This window comes from Aptenodytes forsteri, unplaced genomic scaffold (assembly GCF_000699145.1).
Source record: "Aptenodytes forsteri isolate BGI_AS27 unplaced genomic scaffold, ASM69914v1 Scaffold387, whole genome shotgun sequence".
NCBI classification, from domain to species: domain Eukaryota; kingdom Metazoa; phylum Chordata; class Aves; order Sphenisciformes; family Spheniscidae; genus Aptenodytes; species Aptenodytes forsteri.
The window spans coordinates 171,431-189,429 of record NW_008795368.1 but is presented as its reverse complement, the minus strand read 5'-3'; the positions used below and the strand labels follow the sequence as shown (position 1 = coordinate 189,429).

General features: G+C 39.9%; 1 protein-coding gene across 1 annotated transcript in view; it reads left to right on the top strand.

Annotated features, from left to right (window-relative positions):
- COL4A3BP (collagen type IV alpha 3 binding protein) overlaps window positions 1-17,999 on the top strand; it is a 94,446-nt gene that overhangs the window by 15,907 nt on the left and 60,540 nt on the right. The window contains exon 3 of the mRNA XM_009280307.1: window positions 13,541-13,657. Within this exon, the coding sequence (XP_009278582.1) occupies window positions 13,541-13,657 (117 nt within the window). The remainder of the gene's footprint in view (window positions 1-13,540; window positions 13,658-17,999) is intronic.

The window sequence follows — 17,999 nt, the reverse complement described above, 5'->3', positions numbered from 1 at the left end:
TTTTTTTCCCCGACCCCCCCCCCCCCCGCTTCAATTTAGGATCTTTTATAACCATCTTTTATAAAATGGTCGAGGCTCCTGGTCCTGGACTACATGTGATGTGATGCTGGGGAGGTGTTGCTTTCCCAGGTTGCAGCAGGTGCCTTGCCCTGTTGCTTAGCTGTTTGGTTTTTTTCCCTTATGTAGCTGCTGCTACTTAGAGCAAAACCAGCTTCCCCAGCTCTGGAGGTTGCACTTTTTCACTGACCAGTAATTGACCATTACAGAGTTGTTTATGGATCTGGGGCCTCTGCTTTTAGTCTGTGTCCATGTTTTCAAGACCTTTGTTATCTCATGCTTAAATTGTGTGTCATAACAAGAGACCCCTGGTACTAAGGCCTAGTTCACAGAGTCAGTTTTCCTAACAAGTTGATAATGAGTCTTACAGATCAGGACTGGGGCCTTGCTTAGTTAGCATAAGGCATGTTGCTAGTAATGTTAATACTGCATTTATAGAAATGCTTATACAGTTGTACTGTATTAAGTTGCTTATGTTTGGATTCAAACCAAGCTACTCTTAGGTCTTAGTGTGCTGCTATCACAGGTACAGCAGCCTCTGCTTTACCTGCAGCTCCACTGCTTTCATAGGATGGGCACTCTCTGTTGCCATCACTGTCAGTCTAAGTCCAGGGTGCTCTACACTCCCTGCTGGCTCAACGTAGTGCAGCAAAGCTTTTCTCCTGGGGTAGAGTATCTCCTCTGGGTGTTGCCTCATGGTTTTCTTGTGAAATCCATATTGTACTGTTGCTGCTGGTGTATGTACAGCTTTTGGGTCTTCCATGGCACACTGCAGTACATAGTATGAGATACAACAAAGCTAATTAATATACAAATAGTGATTTTAGGGGTGCAGCAGTGTATATGTGGTTCCTGATCCTATATTTGACTCTCCTATAAAAATAAACTTTTAAAAAAATGACACACTGGGTTTCTGCATTCTCTAAAGTTGATGTGAAGTTGCCTTGCTTCCTACCTGATTAATAACTCTAGCTTCTTGCTGTGTATGATGGGATTTCTCACAAGTTTAACTTGGTGATTTCAAATCAATTCTAAGCTGATGTTTTTCCAGGTGGTTTAATTCTGATTTTTTTTTTCCATGGCTGATGCATGATGTCAGTGGATAATGCAAGTATTTTGTTGTTAATGGATACCTGAGAAGCGTCATATGCATTTTTCTGCAGGGGACTCAGTTCTCTGGTTTGGTTCCCACCAAAGCGACAACATACACACTTCCATTTCCAGTATCTCGTATCTTGGAGTCATTAACTGATAGTTCTCAAGGCAAGTTGTTATGACTTTGATAAAGTTTAGGATTCTTCAGACTGTATTCAAACAGGACAGGGCCACTAGTTACATCCTGATTTTTCACTGTATCTAAATCTGTTAATACCCCATCACTAATCCATGGAGCTCTTACGTAGGGTATCCACAGTCACTAGTAGATCATTTTAGGCAATGGCTGTGTGCACATGCTGTTTTATAACTGTTTCAGTCTTGCCCTCATTTCTTCTGATAACACGGTGCCATTCCATGTCTTTGACCAATGTTTAGCTGATATTTTGAGTATGTATTTGTTATACTCTATATCTTGCTATTACAAGTCATTGGTTTTTCAGTAGGCAGTTGGGAATAGCATGTGTCAGAGGTGTGTTTACATATAAACCAATATAGCATGACTTGATACTACATAGTAATTCCACATTATTAGCAGGGAAATAATTGGATAAAATATTAAGGTGCCATTCCATGTCTTTGACCAATTGATATTTGATATTTCGAGTGTGTATTTGTTATACTCTATATCTTGCTATTACAAGTTTTTCAGTAGGCAGTTGGGAATAGCATGTGTCAGAGGTGTGTTTACATATAAACCAATATGCATGACTTGATTAATTAACAAATTGGGTACTGTAAGACTATAGGTGATTCCCCACAAAAAGTCTAAAAATTATTTTTATATGGTCACTCCTGCATCTGAACCTCTCTGCCGGGAGTGCAGAAAACCAGATTGACCAGGTTTGCTCTTGAGAACTATAGGTTTCAAATTTTAAATGTGGTTTCACTGCTAAAGTAACACAATATATGCTTGTGCCAGACTTAAAGGCAATTCTCAGATGAGAGAGCTTCTTTGCAATGGGTTAAATCAAGCTAATTTTAAAGTTTGCATAGCATGCTAACAAGCTAATATTAAATTCTATTTAGCATGCTTCTGCTTTCCTGAGTGCAGTGGGCCCTCTACTTTAGCTAGGTTTTGGAAAGATAAGATTATTATTTAAAAGAAAAAGCAGTGCTGAAAGGCATTTTGAAAGGCAAATATCCTAACCGAAGACCTAAAGTGAAATATTTGGGTAGTAGCAAAGAACGTAAAAACATTTAATAGGCTTTTTATTTTTAAGCATATTTTCTTGATAAGATTTTTCTACATGTGTAAATGTGCCATTATGAGAAAGTTTTTCTTTTTAGTGTAGTAATGAGCAAATTATTAGATATCCCATGTTTTGCCACCTAAAAGGATCATCACTGTTTCAGTAGGCATAAAGCTGTCTTGTTTACTTGCTTGTTTGCAATAAGGTTTTCCTATATCCTGTAAAAAAAAAAAAACTGCAGCCAGTTGATGTAACTAAAAAGTGGGTTTTTTTTGCTTAAGAATAACAGTGAGGAAAGGCAAGACATTCTAGTCCAATGTTTCTGTTAGGTTTTGCCTGGATTTTGGAATTCAGAAAGGGAAAACAGAATTTTGTGTTGTGAATTTTCTCTGACCCTAATTCCCCAGGTTTGTGAATCTACTTGAATTTTGTTTCAGGGGCAAGTATTACAAATAAAAGTGAATTAGAACTTGCAACATCTCTTAGGTTTTCAGTACATTTTTAATAAAATGTATTATAAGCAATGAAGTATAACACTTTCTCTAAGGTGCTCCACCCTTAAAGTTAGATCTAGGATAGTTAATGATATTTAAAAAAACCCTTGCAAAATTAATGACTTTATTTAGTAACTTTAATGTTTATGCTTTCAAAGCCAAATGTCTTCAAAAATAACTCACAGAGACAAAAGGATCTGGATGGACTTTTGTAATTGCAGTGGGTGTACATGGCAAGGGTGGGGGCTGCTGGGTGGCCTCTGTGAGGAGAGGCTGGGCTGCCACCCACTGGACATAGCTGGTTCCAGCCGGCTCCAGCAGACCCACTGCAGGCACAGCTGAAGCCCCTCAGCCACTGTGGTGACACCTCGATATAAATGGTTAAAGGGCAAAAATGCTGCTCGGCTGTGTGTGAGAAAGAGGAGTGAGGATAAAGCGTGAGAAACAGCCCTGCAAGCACTGAGGTGAGAGGAGGAGGAGGTGCTCCAGGGGCTGAGCAGAGATCCCCTGCAGCCCATGGAGGAGAGCACAGTGCAGCAAGCATTTCCCTGCAGCCTGTGGAGAGGACCGCACCAGACCAGATGTTCACACTGTAGCGTGTGGAGGACCCTACCATAGCAGCTGGATCTGCGCTGAAAGAGGCTGCAGCCTGTGGAGAGCCCATGCTGGAGGAGGTTTATCCTGAAGGACTGCAGCCATGGAGAAGATCCATGCTGGAGTGGGGGAAGAGTGTGAGGAAGAAGCGGCAGAGTTAAAGCGTTATGAACTGACTGCAGCCCTCATTCCCCATCCTCCTGTGCCTGTGTTTTTAGTTTTGTCTTTGTTTCTCACCGTCCAACTCTGGCAATAAATTAAATCAATTTTCACCAAGTCAAGTCTGTTTTGCCCATGATGGCAGTAGGTAAGTGATCTCCCTGTCTTTATCTTGACCCACGAGCTTTTCATCTTTGGCCTCTGTGAGGAGAGGCTGGGCTGCCACCCACTGGACATAGCTGGTTCCAGCCGGCTCCAGCAGACCCACTGCAGGGCACAGCTGAGCCCCTCAGCCACTGTGGTGACACCTCGATATAAATGGTTAAAGGGCAAAAATGCTGCTCGGCTGTGTGTGAGAAAGAGGAGTGAGGATAAAGCGTGAGAAACAGCCCTGCAAGCACTGAGGTGAGAGGAGGAGGAGGTGCTCCAGGGGCTGAGCAGAGATCCCCTGCAGCCCATGGAGGAGAGCACAGTGCAGCAAGCATTTCCCTGCAGCCTGTGGAGAGGACCGCACCAGACCAGATGTTCACACTGTAGCGTGTGGAGGACCCTACCATAGCAGCTGGATCTGCGCTGAAAGAGGCTGCAGCCTGTGGAGAGCCCATGCTGGAGGAGGTTTATCCTGAAGGACTGCAGCCATGGAGAAGATCCATGCTGGAGTGGGGGAAGAGTGTGAGGAAGAAGCGGCAGAGTTAAAGCGTTATGAACTGACTGCAGCCCTCATTCCCCATCCTCCTGTGCCTGTGTTTTTAGTTTTGTCTTTGTTTCTCACCGTCCAACTCTGGCAATAAATTAAATCAATTTTCACCAAGTCAAGTCTGTTTTGCCCATGATGGCAGTAGGTAAGTGATCTCCCTGTCTTTATCTTGACCCACGAGCTTTTCATCTTATTTTCTCCCCCTGTACAGCTGAGGAGGGGGAGTGAGAGCAGCTCTGGCAGCCAGCCAGGTTCAAGCCACCACAGTAATTTAGAGAGTCATTATAGGCATAGCTTGTGATTAATGTATTTGAAAGAATAAGAAGGGGCAAGGATTGTTCCTAAGCAGAAGGAGGATTTTGCTGCATGTACTCAAACTTTGGGAAAGGAAGAAATCTCTGAAGGAAAATACAGTGATGATGCTCATTCAGAGGAAATAATGTCAAGGAAGGATACAAGGAGGAGTAGGCCATTTGGAATGGCAGTGTTCAGGCTGTATTCTGAAAAATGCACAGTAACTCCAGAAAGAAATAACGCTAACTTGACTAAATACTTCTCCTTAGTATTTAATAGGGCACAAAAGACCATGTTTTTAGACCTATCTTGTCTGGTAAAATTCTTACCAAGCATAGTATTCATTGGTAAAACACATATTTTGATTCAGCTGCTTGAGAGGATTTTTCCTATTCACCATATAGAACACAACTTTAAAATCATCTCTGTGGTACTTCATTTCACTGTCTTTTCTGTTCAAGGGTTTTCCTAAGTTAGCATGTTTTCAGCCATTTTAGATTTTGTAGGGAGGGGACATAATTCCTCTACAGTTTGGATCTGTCATGAATTAAATGCTTTAGAAAAATTATTTTAAGATGTGGACTTTTTGAAACTTGGCTGAGGTTTTTCACTTGCTTTTTTCCCTAGCTGAATAATAACAGCTTTTGCCAATTCCAAACTGGTTTTACGTGCGAGCTGAAAAGCAGTTTTCATGTGTACTTTTAAAATTAATTCCTTCAATCATACAGCACAAATCTTAAAGTAAACGTTTTATCTTTAGGTTTTTGTTAGCACCTCAAAATAAGTATATCTAGAAAGTGTTCATGTAACTTTTCCCTCCTGGCATCAGATAGTTCTTTTTTTATTTGCTGCCACAGTCAAAATACACACTTTGGTGTTAGCCTCACTTCTCAATAACTGCAATGCTTTTCTTATTTTGATACATGCTGCTTACTGAAAATGGTGGCGTGAAGGGATTTTTTTTTTAATTTGATCTTGTTACCTGTTACTTTACATTGCTTTCATTGGCTTCCCCTTTTTCTGTTGCATTAGATAAGCTACTTTTTAAGGTCCTCAGCATCATATTTTTATAGCTCATCAGATGTTGTGCCTTCTCTCTGTTTAATGTGCGATAGTGGTTTTGTCCATTGCTTCCTAAATTATCGAATATATATCTCTCCCTTTGTCCAGTTTTCTGCCTCCTGTTGTGAGTAGGTTCCCTTGCTTATGTGTGAACACAGTCCGCTTTTGAACTGTTTCAAAAGTAATACCATGTTATAGATGTGATTTAGCATATTCTGATAATTGCTTGTCCCCCTCTATCCTTTCTTGTACTGTACATATGGTCCTGGAATGATCTTCTGGATTTTCTGTTGGAAACTAGAGAGGATAGAGGGGGTTTTGGCATTTGAGTGAATACGTCCAGGTCCAGAACCTACTGAATGACCTATGAGAACATAAGGCAGATCTGTAGATCTTACGTGGTAACTGCTCTGAACTCCTTTTTTTGTGGAGGAAGTGGTAGTTTGTTCAGGTACTGTGTAGCTGGAGGATTTCAGGAAGTTGCAGAACAGTGCAGAAGGGACGCTTTTTCCTGAATTCCATGGGGATGGTGGAAAAACTAATCCACAAACCAGTGGATAAGTTGTACCTTGTGTTGTAGGAAAGTGACACCATTCATGTGGGAAAAGATCGTGTATTCAGCCCTGTTGAGCTGGCAAACATTAGTTACGATAGCCTGGCTTGCATCTCATTTTCCAGGGTATAACTTTTCATGTCCACTTTTATAAGAAGTATTTAAGTTGCAATTGGTGGAGACTGCTATCTTTAAAAGATTTTTCAAGCTTGTGAATGTGAAGATGCTTGCAGATAGACGTCAGAGTTGCAAAGTGGTATTCCGGTACTGTCCCATCAGGTGAAGCAAAAGGCAAAACGCACCGACTCATATTCTGAGTGGAGGAGAAGTGATCTTGGGGTGGTTTGTCCCTATACACATCCTACTTGAAAAAAAAAAATCTGTAAACATGGGTTACAGCACTTACATCAGTGGAATGTATGCAAAACACTTTACATTTATATAGGAAGAATAGTCTTATGTTAAGTCAGTCTTACTTATATAAGGCATTTTTTGTTTTTTAAAAGCTGACAATTAGCATTTTTAATAGCTTAGATATTCTGATATAAGGCATGTAAGTTTAGGCTATTTTTTTAAGAAAAATCTTTCAGTTTGGTTACAAAAAATTTAATTCATTTTCTCAATTTTCAGTTAAGTAACTTTTGACTGACACCATCCTCAAGCCTACCTGGAAAAAAAAATGAGAAGTTCTGTTAACTTGCTTTGAGCTGCACTAAGAAAGGGGGGAGGAAACATCAGGTTTCATGTTCTAGCTTAAAGCTACTACTAAAGTCTTCGCTAATGATTGAAAGCTAACGGATCATCAGAGGAATTCAGATCATTCAAGCTTTTGCCCTTAAGAGAATTTTGTGAAACATAATTAAGTAAACCAAAATGCATTGCTTTACAAAATGCCTTTTCTAAAGTAATGATTTCTCACAGTTTTGCAATAGTTTTATTACAGGGAATAAGAGAGGTAGTACTTAATATTTGCCTTCATTGTAAAATTGCCTTTTTATGAATGTAGTTCTCTTCCAAGATTTTTATGGCTGTGATAACTCAGTCCACAGAGAAGTAAATAATGTGGTGTTCTAGCAGGATGAATGAGAATTAGCATTAGAGGTGTTTGGAACCTGGTTTAAATATGACTGGAATTTATAAATTCATTAATTGTATTCAGCAGCTGAACAGGTTTCCACATTTAGCTGTGGGCAAAATCAGTGTGCAGCTCTACTAAATTTTCTTAATCTTGTATGAAAAAAGTTACTTATTGGCATCACAAAAACCAATAAAAAATGTCTATGTCAAAGCTTCAGGGATAGCTTTGTACTGCTGAATTAGATAAATACAATGCTTGTCTTCACTCAGTTAATGTATGTTATTATAGTGTATAACACTGGTGTATTTGTAAACTTCAGTTATCTTCACAGCAGTATATGGTATTGTTTTGTTAATAACTGCGAACCGGTGGAGCTTGGCTAGATAACAGCCTCTGTCACATTTATGCTAGTGACATTTGTGTCAGAGAGAACTAAAGAATGGTGTGGTTCTCATTTTCTGTAGGCCTCTATTGTTTGTCTTGTGTCCTAGTGCCCTACTCAGTATTTTCTTAATATGAAAAACCTTCAAAATCTTAAAATAAGTTAACTGTAGATAAGTTTTAGTTCTGCAATGGGAATAGCACAAGCACACTTTAATGGTTGTGATGTGCAGACATGAGTTCTGTAGGGAAAAGAAGAAATACCATTTAGAGTAGTGAGAAAGCGAGCAAGAGTTTCTTCGTTCCAGTTTTTTTTTCTCCTACGCAGGACTCTTGAAGGTTGTGAAGTATATAAAAACACCTAAGCTTCTGTGTGTGATTTGCCTTAAGCACTTTAACCGGTATTTTTCAAGCTCTGAAGCTTGTTTCATGAATACCTCGGGCTTGAGGGCTGTATAGCAGGAAGGATTTTGTGGTAATGCAGTCAGCTATGACTCATGAGACCTGAGCTGGCTATGGACTTCCTCAGTAACTGTAGCCAAGTAAATGTTTCTTCATGTAAGCTGTTCTTGCTTGTTTAGAATTTAAGAGCTAGTATCGGTTGGTTTTGTACAGGAAGATCTGGGACACTTGAATACTTGCAATTGCCTTTATTTCAGTAGGATTCTCTGCAGGTGCCTCAGAAGAAAGCTTAGGAGGCACACAGAAAGGATGTTTGGGGATGCTGGAGGCCTATTTCTTGCATGATATTCTTGCATGGAATTATGATTTAGCTGTATGGGGTTTTTTTAATGCTGGAAGGAGCCCTTGGCGTACACACAGGCTGCCTCTGCCACAGACTCTTAAAGTCTGCCCAACTCACCTTTGAAAATGCTATAAAGGCTTTAGGTGCTCCCATTCACAATGTCATGTCAGTCTGGGATTTGTTCCCCAGTGCCCTCTCAGTATATGTATGTATGCTGCTTGAGGCTGTTGTGGGGTGAGGGTGTTAGGAAAAAGCAGCTGAAGTTCTCCAACCTGCTTTAGTTAGATAGTTAGAACTCCTACTTGCTTCCTACTTCCCTTCATGACTAAAACATTCCTCTTTCTCGCCTTATCTTGGTTGTGAAAGGGCAGTAGGACGTATCCTGGCCTCGGCACAGGTCCTTAGCTTGTTACAGATGAAAATCCCTATTTATCCTCCAGTGTCCTGTCAGGTGGCTGGCTAAGAACTGTACCATTTTATAATCGCTTCTGAGCATAAGGAGGAAAGTGAACACTAGGCTAGAAGCAGTGAACCTCAGAAAAAACGAGATCTAAATGAAATAAGTAGAGATCTACAGGAAGAAAGTGAAGAGAAATGGAAAAACTTCCAGCAAGTGTAAGGAGAGGCTCAAACTAGTCTGAGGAGGATGTTAAAAGAATAAAGGACAGACCTAAGAAGCGGTGAATAACACTTTGTGGTCTCTGCTAGATGCAGCTACAGAAAACAATAAAAGTATTTATAGCAAGAGGGAAGCCAAGGAAGTTTGCCCATAGCTCAGTGGGGAGGAGGATGTAACAGATGATACCAAAAAGTTACATACTGAAGTCTGCCAAGTTATCAATGAAGATGAAATGTGAACTCGTTCCTGGTTGAGGAAAGGGTTAATCAACAACTTGATTTGTTCTGTGTTAAGGAAAGAACAGGTCACGTGATTCAGGTCTTTTATTTGCTTTTGGTAAAATGCCTATTAGAGAACTTGCCTTTCATGTTCAGTTAATTCAGGGTTCTTATGGTGGAGCCTGTCTTTAAAAAAAAAAAGGGGGGGGGGAAGTTGGGGAAATTTGTCTGATTTCAGTTGCCAAAAAATATGGAAAATAGGCAGTTAATAAGTACTGTGAGATGGTAAATAGGTAACATGCATCTGTCAAGAGCAAATCATGTAGCACCTGCCTAACTTCCTTTTGAACCAGTATTTAGCCTTGTTAGTGGATATTTCTTATCTTCAAGCAACTTGTCCAACAGGACCACCTGATCAGCTGGCTTTTTTGTAACATGGAACTGCACAGTGAACTGAGTATAAACCTAGACCTGATTTTTGGATAGCCTAGCCTCCTAACTATAGGTAATGCAGAAGCATGCATGCAGTGAATGGCCCAGAAAAATGTTTAAAGGTTTTAGCTAGTCCTCAGGGAAAACATTTCTCTTCCCTGTCTTAGCAACGAGGCATAGATTTTCAAATATATTAGAAGTTGCTGTGCAAAGAAAGGGAGTACATAAACCTGCCTTTGAAAAAGGGCAGAGAGGTGATGGTCTTAAATCGCATTAGAAGATGTTTAGGTTAGAGATGGAGGGGGGGGGGGGGAAGCAAGGATGATTGTGCACTGGAGTAAGTTGTGTATGGAAGCATGGAATCAGTAGTACTGCAGGCTTTTAAGGTGAATTTTGGCAAGTCTTTCTAACTGCGTAGCATGTTTTTAACTCCACCCAAAGGCTTCAGAGAGATGGAGCAGAGGAATGCTGTCATGGCAGGAAAAACTTTCATAGCTAATTCTTGTACACTTGCTTTTTGGGTGATTATGGTAAGAACCTTCCATTGTTGAAGATGTGTGTCCCCCACCACATGGCTAAAGGAGGACCTGGCAGACGGGTGGCTGGGAACAAGCATGTAAGCCTGACACATTGATGTGGCAGGTTTGCTACCCTAAAGCAGATAAACGTCTTTCTCATATATAGTAATAATAACGTAGCAAATGCAGTTTGAAGAAGAGGGGCCTGGACTAGAACACTTGATGCCCTGTATTGGGTTTACGTGGCAAGGTTTTGGTAGTGGGGGGCTACAAGGGGGCTTCTGTGAGAAGATGCCAGGAGCTGCCCCCATATCTGACAGAGCCAGTTCTATCTGGCTCCAAGATGGACCCGCTGGTGGCCAAAGCTGAGCTAATCAGCGATGATGGTAGTGCCTCTGTGACAACATGTTTAAGAAGGGGTAAAAACTGCTGTGCAACAGCAGCTGGGAGAGAGGAGTGAGAATATGTGGGAGAAACAACTATGCAGACATCAAGGTCAGTGAAGGAGAGGGAGGAGATGCTCCAGGCACCAGAGCAGAGATTCCCCCACAGCTCATGCTGAAAACCATGATGAACGAAGTAGGTTGTTCTCCTGCAGCCCATGAAGGTCCACAGTGGAGCAGATATCCACCCTGGAGCCCGTGGAGGACCCCATGCCAGAGCAGGTGGATGTGCCCGACGGAGACTGTGACCCTGTGGAGAGCCCATGCTGGAGCAGGCTCCTGGCAGGACCTCTGACCCTGTGGAGAGGAGCCCACACTAGAGCAGGTTTTCTGGCAGGACCTAGGACCCTGCAGGGGATCCACGCTGGAGCAGTTCGTGAAGAACTGTAGCCCATGGGAAGGACTTATATTGGAGAAGTTTGTGGGGAACTGTCTGCTGTGGGAGAGACCCCACACTGGAGCAGTCTGTTCCTGAAGGACTGCACTCCATGGAAAGGACCCGTGCTGGAGCAGTGCATGAAGAACTGCAGCCTGTGGGAAGGACCCATGTTGGAGAAGCTTATGGAGGTCTGTATCCTGTGGGAGGGACCCTACACTGGAGCAGGGGAAGAGCGTGAGGAGGAAGGAGTGGCAGAGACAATGTGTGGTGGACTGACTGCAACCCCTGTTCCCTTTGCTGCTTGTGGGGAGGTAGAGAAAATTGGGAGTGAAGTTAAGCCTGGGAAGAAGGGAGACGTGGGGGGAAGGTGTTTTAAGATTTGTTCTTATTTCTCATTATCCTACTCTGGTTTAGATTGGCAAGAAATTAAATGAATTTCCCCAAGACAAGTCTGTTTTGCCTGTGATGATAATTGCTGAGTGATCTCCCTGTCCTTATCTCAACCCATGAGCCTTTGGTTATATTTTCTCTTCCCTGTCCTGCGGGGAGGGGAGTGATAGAGTAGCGTGGTGGCACCTGGCATCCAGCTAAGGTCAACCCACCACATGTCCCTTCTTACATCCCTATGTTCTGTGGTTCAGTGAAGGCAAAGCAGTGTATAGAACCAGTTTTGAAAGTTGTTTGAATTGAACTGAAATTATCAGGTATTAAGTAATTAGTAGCTGCAGTTGATTGACTTGATTGTCAGTTTTGTCAGTTGCTGGGTTTTTTTTCTGTGGGAAGTTTAAATTTCTGTAAATTGAACTTAGGTTCTGATTCTTGACCAAATATGTGAAGCTTCAAAAAAAAAAAGTGAAGCCCCATGTAGTCTTATTAAATTCTTCCTAGCTCATTTTTTATTTGGGTAGTTTGGCTTCTGTTGTGCTTTTCTTCCTCCTTAGTATATTTAAACAAGAAAGTTTGTGTATTATGTATAAGTAGCTTCTGATTTCCAGATCCTTTGAAAATAATTATCACTGACAATAGACTGTTGGGCATGACAACAAATGAGACTTCCTTCTGGGTTTTCTTTTGTGGAGTGTTCCACAAGTGATCCACAGTGCTTTAGTTGTCTGCAAGATGAACGTATTCGCAGAATGATTCTTATATTGTAAAGGATATTACTAATGTGTAGACTTGTGTTAGCATCTGGAATCAATATTTGTGGTCCTTATCACCATGTTCCAGTATTTAAAGGGTGGCTACAAAGAAGATGGAGACTCCCTTTTTAAAAGGAGTCACATGGAAAAGAGGAGGGGTAATGGGTACAAGTTACTCCTGAGGAGATTCCAGTTGGACCCAAGAGGAAAATTTTTCACGATGAGAACAATCAGCCATTACAATAATCTCCTCAGGGAAGTGGTGGATTCCCCAACATCGAACACTTTTAAGATTCAGCTGGACAGAGCGTTGGGCCATCTTGTCTGGACCGTGCTTTTGCCAAGAAAGGTTGGACCACATGATCCTTGATGTCCCTTCCAACCTGGTATTCTATGGTTCAGATCGCGTCATTTGTCTTAACCTTAGAGCCTGTTAGCTTCCCACAGTTACTTGCTTGTGTAACTTTTCTTTGTATTCAAATTCAAAAATGTATTCAACTATACCTGTTATGTTTCTTTAAGAATAGTTTTCAAGGGGTGGGTGGGGGGGAATGTTGTGCTCAGTTGGATGTTTGCTAAGGAGTAGCTTTGAACTGACACTGTCAGGGCACAGGGCAGATTAGACTGTTGTTTTGTTTCCCTGTACTTCCCTCACCAGCTTCATTGTAATGTGAGTAAAAGCTTTTTAGTATTTGACACGTGACCTGAAAGCTAGATGCATTCGAGTGGTGATATTGGAAAGGATTGCATGTTGCTCGCAATTATCTGACAATCCTGTCTTACATGGTGAAAATAGTTGAGGCAGAGGGTGTCACAGCTTCCTTTAGTTCCTGCTCTTCCTTGACATTTTGCTATAATCTGCTTTTATGGTTCTATCCTGGTGCTTTTTGCTACGATGTATGTATTCCTTCCATCTAAAGTCAATACTGATAGCAATAACCTTAATTTTTTTTTTCTACTTTGAAATAAAATTTAAAAAATATATAAAGGTGTGTTTTCCTGGCGATGTCCAGTAGTCATTTTGCTAAAGGATTTGTTTTGAACTGTGAAGTTTTGATCAATGTTTGTGTGGAACTTTTTTGTGACAATTTTATTTAACAAGAATGTATAAACAGGTTTTTCTATTTCAGAAGGCTGGCATTTTTCATTATAAGAGTGTATGTTTGTTATTTGAGACACTACATAAAATGAAATTCAGAGTCTAGGATGAATTCAAGACAATATAGACCAGGTTTTCTAATTACAGTGTTTTAGAGTGTCGAAATATTCTGTGAGGTATTGTTGATCATGTTGCTAATTTTAGCTACTCTTACACTCTTTTCTGTCACAGCCCCATGACTTTGATGAATGCAGATTTGATATTAGCGTAAACGATAGTGTTTGGTACCTCCGCGCTCAGGACTCAGACCACAGACAACAGTGGGTAGATGCAATAGAACAACACAAGGTATGTGTTTTTTCCTGACTTCCTTTCTCACTCCCTCATTAGATCTCGTGGTGCTTGCAGAGAGTTGTAAGCTTCCCTGTACAGTTATTAAAGTACTCAAGCTATTTATGACAGGTAAAAGCTGCAAGATTGAAGCTGTGTGTTAAATATGTTTCAAAGGAATTGATTTGCTTGTTCCTCATAGATAAGAGTTTAGAGAACTGGGAGCTGACAACTGTGAACCTTTCTTGAGCTCTCTAGCTTGAAAAAGAAAAAGCTTGCATTATGTTTGAGTGACTTTTTAATGGTTTTGTCCATCCTCTCTCACTGATTATTGAATTGTTTCTTATCTGTCCTAGATGTTAAACTTGTTAGTCTTAGAGTCAATTCTCCTAGGTTATCATTCTGGTTTTAGGCTCCTCTTTTTCATCATTTGGCTGCTTTTACTGTATCTGATTACTGGCTTTTGTCTGCTTGTCTTTTAAGGCCCTACTATTCATCAGCGTTTTGGTTCAGCTTTCCTGATCTATTCTTTATATCTTCCAATGAACTCAGTTATTTTCATGTTACCTAAAGGGCTCGAAGGTCATGTGTTTTTAAAGTACTTAGCACGGGAAGCATCCGTTACGTTTTCAGGTACAAGATAGGCACTGCCCCAAGGTGTGGAGTTTAACTACAATACGTAGCACAATGCAACTTCTGCATCTGGGTTATACAGGTGTTATAGGAATACAAATTAAAATAGATATCTAAGGAGGTATGTATTTTTACCTTGAGCTTCTTGAAGCATTACTTATATAGTACTCTCTGTAATTAGGAGGTTTGACCTTTTGTTGGGCAATCCTTACAATAAGCAGTACATGCTCTTAAATTTAAAGTGCTGCCTTTTGATAATGGTTCTCTAAAAAACCATCTCAATTAGAGTATTAGTCCATTTATAGCTTGGCATTTTGCCTTCACTTTGATACAGAGGTAACATTAAACCATACAAAATTAAGTTGCAAAACCATGATTTTTCTCTGTAGTCTAGTGAAAAAATATGAAGTTAACCATGGAGTATTCTTGAGACAAAAATACTGCAATTTGTTACTATTGCAATACCTGAGAGAAATGTCTCAAGAGGATACACTGTACAACTTGCTGGATTACACACCCATAGAGCTGGCATTTCAAAAATTGTTTTACAGGCGTGGGCGTATTCAGGTATGGGATTGTGGGGACATGGAACTTTGTAACCCTGGAGTAAAATTCAGACTAGGTTTGGAGAATGATTTAGCTGGTGAAATGCAGAACTTAACTTGAAGTCCAGATAAGCAGAAGTGTGGGCTGTGTCATGGCATGCTACCATGCAGGAATGAATGAGGAGAAAACCCAAATCCTGTCTTAAACTCTGCTCTGCACAACCTCAAAGGCAAGTCTTTCATGCTGTTCTTTTCCCTCTTCTAAGGCTGTCCTTAACTGTTGTCAAGTTCTGAGCTGACGATTTTATGGAACCACCTATTTATAATATGGAAGTATTGAATGGTAATAGTTTAGAGTTTGCCACTGTATGTATAAATTTGGAATTGTTTTTGTGTGTCACAAAAAAAAAAATCTTGTATTTATCAACACTGAATTTTCTTCTCCTGCTTTACTGCCCAGCCCCTATCATGAGGTATCTGTTTGCTTTTCTTTTTCTCTCTGCTATTACTGGTAAACTTAAGTCATCTTGCTCAACCTCCTTTTCAGATCGTTAATGAATGTTGAGGCACATGAGTTCTAGCATTCCAAAAGCAACCTCTCTTTGTGAAGAAGCCTGATTAATTATGCAGTTTTTCCACTTTAAAAAAAAAAAAAGGCTTTTTAAAATATTTATTTCAGTTTGGACAGTTTAAACTTCCATGCATTGCAAGAATTTGGTGGTTCTTTTAAAAAATAAAGAAAAGATAATAAATTATACCAGATCTCTGTCTTCACATTTAAAGGAGTGGAATGAGAGGTTTCTTGGATAATTCCACTACCCAATTTTTTCAGTATTTACTTAGAGTTAGTATCAGGATAGGGGTAATGAGTGCTTTTTTCATTATTTTATTGAAGTTATCTTTCTGCTTATTGCTAAAAGAAAGCGAGTCCTGTGTTCTGCTATGTTATATAAACTGAAGAAAAGTATGTCTACAAGTAGGAAGTGGAATTAAAATTCTTTCTGTATACGCTGAACTGACAAGAAATAGTTCAGTTTGCATCTTGCTGTCCTAACACTGGACTTGACTGTTCCAAATCTGATGGCTTTCTCAGTATGTGTAGTTTGCAGTTGCATGGCTATTTGACATTTTTCAGTTTCTTGCATACTCCTTTTTACTCTGCAGTATTTACAGTATTCAAGACAAATAGCAGTTGTTCTCATTCTTAAATGGAGAGGGAAATATTATGGCACCTCACTTCTAAATAAACCATCAAACCATTTAATGTATTAAAGCAGTACATCATTTAAAAGCATTCTCTTTGTAGTATGCAACTAAGTACCATGATCAAGACAAGGCAAGTAAAACAGCAAAAGGTAATGCAGTCTTGTAACAATAGCTTGAACTCCAGTTAAAAGTATATAATTAAATCTCAGAAAATCATGAGTTACTAGCATTTTTTTCCAGTGCAATATTCTGTTGTCTTCATAATACAGTAGCAGCTTCGTGTGATGAATGTTGTAGGTGTGGAGGTTTGACTGTTCCTACTAAAATACATAGGAATGTTATCACCAGAAGCCTTGGAAAAGTGCTGTATGCACATAAATAGGTGTTTGATGTAATTAAACATAAAACAGAAATGTCCAAACCCAGTTTTCAGTGTGGTTATTGTTAATGTTTCTTAAAGAATGTGTCTCCAAATGTCTTGTTTCTGCTCTAAATTGAGTGGTTAATGCTATATCATATAATTTATATACAACGTAGTAGGAAAAATGTACTGGAAAAATGTACTGCTTCTTAATAACATTGATAGGATCTGAAAAATAGATTTTTTTGGAGTCCAGAAGTTAATCCCGTTTTTCATTTGAACTTGTATGAACAACGCTTCAGTGATCTTTAGTTTTAGGTAACTTTTCACCCATCCTCTAATTTTCTTCAGCTCTTGTGGAAGTTTTATATCTAAACACTTGATTGAGAGTAGGAGAAGATGGGCTTTTATGAGGCAAAATATCCCATTTCACTGAAAAGTTCAGATTTTTGTCTGCTTGCTCTGCAATTTTCTGAAGGAACTTTCCTGGTCAGGTTACCAAAATTCAAGCAAAAGTCCACTGACAAGCTGTTGTTACAGATAAAAATTGTTTTTGTTTGAGAGCTAGGTTCTTGAACTGACACATAATAATTTTAATAAAATTGAGAGAGGAAATGTCCTTTACTAAGCAGTCATTTTGATTAACTTGAGTCTACTGCTATATAAAGTACTTTTTTTGTTTGTTTTTGAAGCTCTTTGTTGCTTAGGGAGTGGGTAGGTAGTTCTGGTGGGCTGCTTAAGCTGTTTGCTAACAAAAGTATGTTTGTGAGACTTACTGTAGCATGTCACAAGGTTGTTTAGAGTATGAAAGATGGACTGAAACTTTGCCTGTGTTTCATTGTGCTCCGAACAGAGAAAAAAACTGATTTAAAATGAATTTTATATTCAATTTGAGTATGAGCAGACTTAAAAACTTTCTGCTTAGCAACACCAATGAGTAGCTGGTAGCAGAGAAATGTAAAAACGTCTAATGTTCAAGGATAAAAACTGTTAGAATTTGTTGCTCTTTTTTTTTTGTTGTTGTTGCATTAGCCTTTTCTTGTATTGAAGTTCTTTAGTGCTTACTAGATTAAATGTTTCAAGTACAGCTTCTAAAATGCTTATTTTACTCCCTCCTCCCTGAACTGGAGGAGGGAAAAGTCTAAAATGGGTGATAAGACCATCAGTGAGGCAAATGAGGAAATAGTTCATGAGTAACCAGGAGTCCTTTCTTATACTTAAATGTTTCATTAAATGTACTGAGCAGATATTTGTGTGTAAAATGTGTGTCATTAGGAAGCTTCTCTGTTCTCCTACCCTGAAGATAATCAGGTCTGGGATGGCTGATGACCTTTTGTCCTGGTTTCAACTGGGATAATTTTCTTCCTGTTAGCTGGTACAGTGCTGTGTTTTGGATTTAGTATGAGAATAATGTTGATAACACACTGATGTTTTAGTAATTTAAGTAGTGCGCTTACATTAGTCAAGGACTTCTCAGCTTCTCATGCCCTGCCAGCAAAAAGCTGGGAGGGGGCACAGCCAGGACAGCTGACCCAAACTGGCCAAAGGGCTGTTCCCTACCATGTGATGTCATGCTCAATATATAAACTGGGGGGAGTTGGCTGGGGGGTGGTGA